We start from the raw sequence: 8,146 nt of genomic DNA, 5'->3' as shown, positions 1-8,146 counted from the left end.
TGTTACTACTAAGGTCTTTGTTGTTAGGATGCTTTGCCTTTTGTTTTGTTGTTTTTGTATTGTGGCGCGCTGGCTGTGCTCTGGGGCCCTCTCCTGACTCCTTTCCTTATGCCTCTGAACCTTGTTAAATTTTCCTCTTTGAACCTTAGAGGGCTCAACAAACCCCAACAGAGATCCAAACTATTGTTTGTTCTCCAATCAATGAAAACACATCATGCACCTGTCCACATGTTACTTAAATTCCCCTTGCTCCCCGAGTGGTGTTGGCATTGGAGTCTATGAACGACCCTGCCAATGTTGATGACCTGACCTCTCTCTTGTGGAACTACTTCAATGATAATTACGCCCCTGAGGTCTCTACCCCCACGGTTTGGGAAGCCCACAAGTCTGTAGCGAGAGGTCACCTTATTCAGTTGGGGGCTAGGCTTAAGAGGTTGGAATACTTGAACATTTTGTCCCTTTCCCGTAACATTTCCACATTAGAACTGCAACACAAGAACTGCAAGAGCCCTCAGGTTACAGCCCCTTATCCCAGCTCTGATCCACCCCAACTAGGTGGGTTTCTTCCCTGGCAGAAGGCTCAGGACAACACTATATGAGTCATCAACTTAATAACCCTAGCTAAACATAAAAAGGCCCCTTTTGCACTAGTCTCAACGGACACGTAAAAAGCCTTTGACAGGGTGGCTTGGCCTTACCTGTTGAAAGTGCTCCACAGACTTGGTTTGGGCCCCAGCTTCATACAACTTATCAAATCTTTATATACTTCACCGACTGCACAGATTAAGGTAAATGGGTTCCTCTCATTGTCACCTTTACTTTTTATATTGACGTTAGAGCCATTCGCTAACGCTGGGCAAACCACGGAATAATGGAAACGACTATAGATGGCTCCACTCATAAAATCTCAATCTATGCAGACAATGTGCTTTTTACACATCACATATTGCCTCAGAACTACACAAATTCTCTGCACTCTCCAACTATAAAATCAACTTGCAAAAATCTGAACTATTGAGCCTTAATGTCTCTGTTTCACTTAAAGAACGTACCCCTTCAGGTGGTGTCAGTCCTCCTTGAAATATCTAGGCCTCCATATTCCATCGGACACCTCCCAGCTTGCCGCTTTGAACTACCAGCCACGCCTTTCCTCTATCACGTCTGATCTTAAGAGATGGGCATTTCCATAAATATATCTTGGTTTGGTAGGATAGGGGTGCTGAAGATGGATATATTACCAAGATTCCTCTACATTATACAATCACTTCCAATCCTCCTCCCGAAATCTTTTTTTTAAGGCCTGTCATAGGGCATTCGTACGCTAGATATGGGGGGGGCCAAACAACCTCGATTATCCTTTCGGCACCTAGTCAGGCCCAGGTTGAGTGGGGGACTGGGTCTCCCAGGTATCGAGTTATATTGGATAGCTTCCCATTTACGGCGTGTGGTGGGGTAGTCCCGCAATGTCCCTAAACGATGGATAGAGCAAAGTTTTTTCCCGTTTTCCATTTCTATAATCCGATGGTTGGATGATCACTTTAGACGTCCGACAATATTAGATCATCCCACGATCTCTCCAACTCTTAAGGTTTTGAGGTGGGTTCTGAAGAAGCAACAAGTTATGACATTCCCCAGCCCTCTCTTACCATTGACTGTCAATCCGAGGTTTCCCCCAGTTATGGAACGAGGCTGTCCGAATATTCTCAATCTTGACAACACAAGTATCCTAAGGGTACACCACATATATCGGGAGGGCGCTTTTCTCGGTCTACTCAGGTACCGTCCCATACATGCTTTCTAATGCATCAGCTCAAACACCTTATTTCCCCCTTGTCCTCGGACTCCAATTTAGATAGACCGCTCACCCCTTTTGAAAACCTATGTACGGCTGGCAAACATCCTACCCACCTCTTATTACAACTTTACGCCATACTTTTGAACTCTATCTCTTTGTCTAAACCATATTATCTGGGGCTGTGGGAGAGAGACCTGGGGGTGGGATTGAAGCCTGAGGATTGGGACAAGATCCTTATGATCACGCATAAGGGCACATTCTCAAGTAGAATCCAAGAGTCTGCCTTTAAACTCCTTAGCAGGTGGTACAGGGTTCCGGTGGAACATAATCATTTCCTCCCCCGTGTCTCCCCACAGTGTTGGAGGTGTGGCTCAGAGCTGGGAACATACATTCACCTCTGGTGGTCCTGCCCTCTCATCATTCCATTTTGGGATATGATTCTGAGGGTTATTCATGTGGTTGATGACCCCCTTTTCCAAGCGACTCCAGAGGCATTCCTTCTCCACCATAACGAGATCCCTTACGGGAAATATAAAAGATCCTTGACTTTCCATATCATTAGTACGGCCAAGTCCATCATCCCGAGGTTTTGGAAACAACCTAGGTCCCCGCCTGTAGGGGCTTGGTTACAGAAAATATTTGTATGCCACATGGAAGACCTACTCATGTCCTCCAGAGGTCTGGCTCATAAAAATGGTCTTAAGTGGCTCCCGTGGCAAGAGTTTCTCCGCTCTCCTTCCCTCACTACGATATTGGGACCTACTTTTGACTCCCTCCCAGATTAGAGTGTGCTGTTGCGTCTCCATTTACTTTATGATCTCATCCTGATTGAGCCCCGAGAGATATCACTGCCCTAAACATCCCTGCTCTGGGAGTCATCATACTCTAGGTCACATTATGTGATCTCTTTCCTTTATCTCCTTTTATTTTTATCATATGCCGGTGCGCCTTTCTTTTCTTTGTTTTTTTGGTTATAGGTTAACATTTCTCCGTACTTCTTGGCTATGGTCGTGTCGATATCTTACTTTTGGGACGCTGGACCGTCTAACCCACTTTCTGACCTCAAACTCCCTGCTCGACCCCCTGCAATCCGGTTTCTGCCCACAGCACTCGAACGCAACTGTTCTCACCAAAGTCACAAATGACCTATCTGCTAGAAACAATGGCCACTACTCTATCTTAATCTTGACCTCTCTTCTGCCTTCAACACAGTCGACCACCCCTTCCTCCTACAGACTCTCAGCTCTCTTGGTGTCTGTGACACTGCTCTCTCCTGGATTAACTCATACCTTTCCAACAGATCCTTCTGTGTCTTTTGCTGGCGACTCCTCCTCCTGAATGCCTGTCTGTTGGAGTACCTCAGGGGTCTGTTCTAGGTCCTCTACTAATCTCCATCTATAATTCCTCACTGTCCATTCATCGACAGCTTTGGATACAAATACCACCTCTATACTGACGACACACAAATCTGTCTCTCCACCCCCAATCTCTCTGCATCTGTTCTCTCTCAGATCAGCAGCTGCCTTTCTGGCATCTCTTCCTGGATGGCCTCTCACCACAAGATAAATATGTCTAAGACTGAGCTACTTCTAATCCCTCCCTCTAACGCTATTCCCCTCTCTGACCTTTCTATCACTGTTGACAGTGCCACTATCTCTCCATCACATGTCCAATGCCTCAGAGTGACCCTAAACTATAACCTATCTTTTATCCCTCATATCAAATCACTCTCTAAAGCTTGCCACTTCCAGACGCTCTGCATCTGCCGCACCTCTCTGTGAGCCCCTCCACTGGCTCCCCATCCATAGCAGAATTAAATTCAAAATACTCACTCTATCCTACAAAGCTCTCAATAACGCCGCTCCCCTCTACCTATCCTCCCTCATCAGCAAATATACTCCAGCACGCCCTCTAAGATCCAACAATGACCTGCTCCTTGCATCTTCACCTATCACCTCCTCCCATGCCCGCCTACAGGACTTCTCTCGTGCAGCACCAACCCTCTGGAACTCCCTTCCCTGTGCTGTCCGACTCTCACCAACTCTACCCTCCTTCAAACGCTCCCTAAAAACTTTTCTCTTCAGGGAAGCCTACCACTGACATAAACTCCCCCTACATTAACATCATTCACTACCATGCCGTCCTCCTGTTTCTCACCCCTTATCCACCTAGAATGTAAGTTCCTGCGGGAACAGGGCCCTCTAATCCTCTTGTATCTGTATGTCAATTGCTTGTCATTTTGTACTTGTTATCTGTAAAATTTTTACCTTGTACAGCGCTGCGGAATCTGTTGGCGCTTTATAAATAAAGTAGAATAATAATACATTGATTTGTAAAATATGTATGACCATCTTAGAAAATGAAACCTTTCATATTAGGATCTTCCTGATTTAAATCACCCTTGCGTTGAGCGTGCCACAAAATTACTACAGTGACCCTTCTTGCCCACTTTTTAAAATTATAAACCGCTTCTTGTTTGTAGGCAATATTTCTTTTGTCATCAAGATATCCAGTGTAAATTTTCTGATGTATATTTAACAATATTTCATTAAAGCCAAGAACATCTTCAATAGCATGATTTTTAGAAAACTAACATGTCAAGTGCTGGTTTTATAACATGGTTTCCAGTGTCTCTAATGTCCCTTTATTAATCAATAGTACAGTAATTATTTCTCAAAGGAAAGCTTTACTATTAAAGTTTTAATATTCTTTTACATAGATGCCTTGCTTTTAACAGATAAAATACCATGTTGCTTACGAGTCCTTGTATAGATTCAACCTTTATCAGTTTTAACTGCAAAATAAAGGGTTGTTACACTGACCCATATACATTAATACACATGTTTCTGTCTAAAGATGCAGTGCTGTAAGTAATGGCCAACATACTATATTTAAGGCACAGAATGGGTAAACTCAGATTACTGGAACAGAGGCAGACAGCTTCTGAAATTCTAGGGTTTACCCATTTGAGATTTGAGGTCATTGCAGCTGATGCATGAAGGTGTAATAAATGGTAAGTTTAAAGCAAAATATTGTATGTATAATGATATGTATAAACAGAATTTGCGGAATAATTGTTTGGTGTGACTGGCCTACTGCTGAAAATTTGGGGCAAAATCATTTCAAAATTCCTAGTGACAACTTGCACTCAGGCTGCTCTATTTTGAGAATTAAGTTCTTTTGTTTAGTAAAAGTACACTTTAGTTTCCTCAAAATACACTTATTGATATGCCTGAAATGTTACTTTATTATGCATTATAAAAATATAACTTATAGTGCAATAGGTATTGTGACTTTCAAGAAATCTCAAGGTAAAACAAAGGAAATGTTACACAAATGAGCTGAAGCATGAGATCATGTCTGTGTTAATTGAGCTGTGATTACAGTAAAATTTATTACCGACATGTCATTCAGAGAATAAAATCTACAGTAAGTGACCAGGAGACTTGTAAATAAGAAACCATTAAAAACATGCATGCTTTAAATGTTATTTTATTAAATACCTTTTGTCCAAGGTTTCAATGTAACAAAGCTATGAAGATCTACCAACATTCAGAACAAACACAGGGTAATTGTTTTATTTTCTATTATCATGCAAAGATTCTGCATCAAATGCCTTTCCAAGTCATGTTTAAAATGTGATACTTATATAATTATGTGTATGTATATATATACACATATATATATATATATATATATATATATATATATTACACATACACATAAATACACACTTACATTAGCCCCATAAGATAACAGTAACAATGCTAGAAGTGTACTGCTTTGTCAGATAATTACCATACCAAGCTAAGGTTTTTATTAAGAAAGTAAAACACGTTTCTGGTTTTCTGAAAGACAGTGCAAAAAAAGAAAACAAATGGTAAGGAATAAAGAAAGGGTTTCTGTTCATAAAGATGCACTAAACACAGAGTGATTCCCATAGCAATAATGAAGTAAACAGACAGTAAAGGAGCAGACATGAAGAAGACATGCATAATTGTATTATCAAGCTGCATATATTTTCTTATTCTATTTGGTTTTTCCCTTTTTTTTTTTTTATAACTGTTAAAAACCCAAAAGCTATTTTCTACATTAAGATTTAGTGCTGTGAAACAAAACAAATGTAGATTTCCCAAACCATGAAAATAGTTTTTTCCCCATCCCTCCCATGTGCTCTTTTCACTCACACAAGCACTTAAAACTCTCTAATGTTCTGAATTAATCCCATATATTCTTTTGCCAATAATATTCGATCTACTTCCCAGCTACCTTCAAATAAATGTTTGTCTTTTGTCTCAAACTGCCCTTGGCAATGATCATCTCAGAAATGTTTGATAACATACTTAGTCCATGTGACTCAGCAAAAAAAAAAAAAAGTTACCTCCTAATGTAGACACTTTTTTCTACTACATTTGGGATTGACAAAACATTACATGCTGCCACAAAAAAAATAACTTTGGAAGAACCCACAAGTTGTGCATTCCCTCTCTCCTCAAGAATACCTTTTGACAGTTAATTTCTGTTAAGGTGTCCAAAAGAGTAACATGTGCATATTAAGTACAGCCACATAGACTATTCGTATGTTTTAGTTTTCTTCATAATCTGGCCGATTACACATATAGTTGAACCTAGACTGAATTAGAAATCTGAGGAATAAAAATACCTGCTTGCCAACATAGATTTTACTTGGATATGGGAAATCAAAGAGCACACTTGCATCTAAATGATGCTTTGTAGAAGTCTGAGAGGGAGGTTCATGAGGGAAAGCTGTTTACCCTCTTGCAAGAAAATGAGAGGCCACCATACCACATTATAGTTAAGAAGGTGCAGGCAAGCATAGACAGACATGCATACTTCTCAATTTTCTTCAGTGTATAGGCTCACTCGAGACATACCACAAGCAGAACATTTCTTTATCTGCTCAATAGTACATAAAGTATCACTGTGGAAATATATCAACCATATCTCTCTCTCTCTCTCTCTCTCTATATATATAGATAGATAGATATATCATTGGGCTGGTGGGGAATCACCTAATCCCCTCCCACAATATGGCAGTTTCCCAGAGTTCATACCAAAGTTATTATATTATTATATCAAGATTGCCACTAATGAAATGTTCCTTCCGCATGATGAACGTTATGACGATTACTTATTTAACCTTATAGTGTGTATTATGTCTGCTTGCTCATTTCTCGTACTAACAAATACAAATTCTGTTATTGGTAACTGGCAGGCACATTTCTCCAGCTCCCAGCTACATTGGATGTAAAAGAAGATCCTCCTATAGGTAAGCTAAATGATGTCTGGAAAGTTCCCTATAGCAATAGTTAAAATAATAAAAATTCAGAAAAACCTTCTCCCAAGGCTCTTCCACACATAAAGACATGTCTACCTGCAAGCCAACCCTTTCATGAACAGCAGGGTCCCCACATCACGATGGATGTACACCCTCAATGTTCAGGAGTTTTACAACCCAGCAGCTATTTAAGTTAACATATCTACCTGTTCTTTTCACATTATAGTCTCAATCAAAAGTTGCCTGATCTTGCGCTTCTTTGTAACAAATGTGTACTTTTCTGCTAGTTTTTGCTCATTGAAATTTAAAAACACCTCCATTCAGCAGGAACAGACACAATGGATCCATGAAATACAACAATTAGCCAGCAGCTGCTTCAGCCTCATAATGCATGCAGGGTTTCGTGCATTTTTGGCTACTGCCGGCATCAATATTTTTTAAATTTTTATTTACTTTTTTCTTTTTTAAAACATCAGAACGCACAGGACTGATGCTTTCGTTCAGGCGATCTGTACTCGCTTGCTAAGATGATGTTCTTCCAGTGGAGAAGCTGAAGAGTTTGCAGGAACAGAAAGAAGACAAGCAAAGAAAAGAGATTAAAAAAGGCAATTCCTTTTTCCACCACACTATGTAATTTCAAACTGTAATCTATCAATATATACCTGCATTCATTCTTCACTGGAGTGGGGCTGCTGGGGCCCCGGAACAGTGGTAGTGGACATTCAGCCACTTGCCATCTCTACGGTACCAAACCCTTGTCTCTTCAGACTGTGTGGTACGGGGTCTTCCCTGGGCATCAATGTACTGGGTCAGCCGTATGTACGCGATGCAAGCTGCGTCCTCACCAATGACATGCACATGTGGATTCAGGATGGTGGTATGAATAGGCTTGGAGTTTTTAGACAATACTAGAAATAAACAAACAAATGGTACTAAACATCAAGTAGTTTCTACATTAATGTTTTTTCCTGGTATCTTGTGTGCAAATTAACCAATCTGGAATCATTAAGCACTGCCATGAAATTTGAAAACAACTTCAGGATAGCCTATTT

At 40.6% G+C, this 8,146-nt stretch overlaps 2 protein-coding genes across 14 annotated transcripts in view; one reads left to right on the top strand and one right to left on the bottom strand.

Annotated features, from left to right (window-relative positions):
• NDUFV1 (NADH:ubiquinone oxidoreductase core subunit V1) overlaps window positions 1-8,146 on the top strand; it is a 587,185-nt gene that overhangs the window by 199,539 nt on the left and 379,500 nt on the right. The window lies entirely within an intron of this gene.
• CAMK2G (calcium/calmodulin dependent protein kinase II gamma) overlaps window positions 7,382-8,146 on the bottom strand; it is a 125,271-nt gene continuing 124,506 nt past the window's right edge. For all 13 annotated transcript variants that reach the window (XM_053450575.1, XM_053450567.1, XM_053450570.1 and 10 more), the window contains 2 exons: window positions 7,757-8,002; window positions 7,382-7,644 (listed from right to left, as the gene is read on the bottom strand). In XM_053450575.1, the coding sequence (XP_053306550.1) occupies window positions 7,770-8,002 (233 nt within the window). In that variant the 3' untranslated portion in view covers window positions 7,382-7,644; window positions 7,757-7,769. The remainder of the gene's footprint in view (window positions 7,645-7,756; window positions 8,003-8,146) is intronic.

This window comes from Spea bombifrons, chromosome 11, assembly GCF_027358695.1.
Source record: "Spea bombifrons isolate aSpeBom1 chromosome 11, aSpeBom1.2.pri, whole genome shotgun sequence".
Classification (NCBI taxonomy): domain Eukaryota; kingdom Metazoa; phylum Chordata; class Amphibia; order Anura; family Pelobatidae; genus Spea; species Spea bombifrons.
The sequence above is the reverse complement of the archived record's forward strand: the minus strand, read 5'-3'. Positions and strand labels throughout refer to the sequence as shown.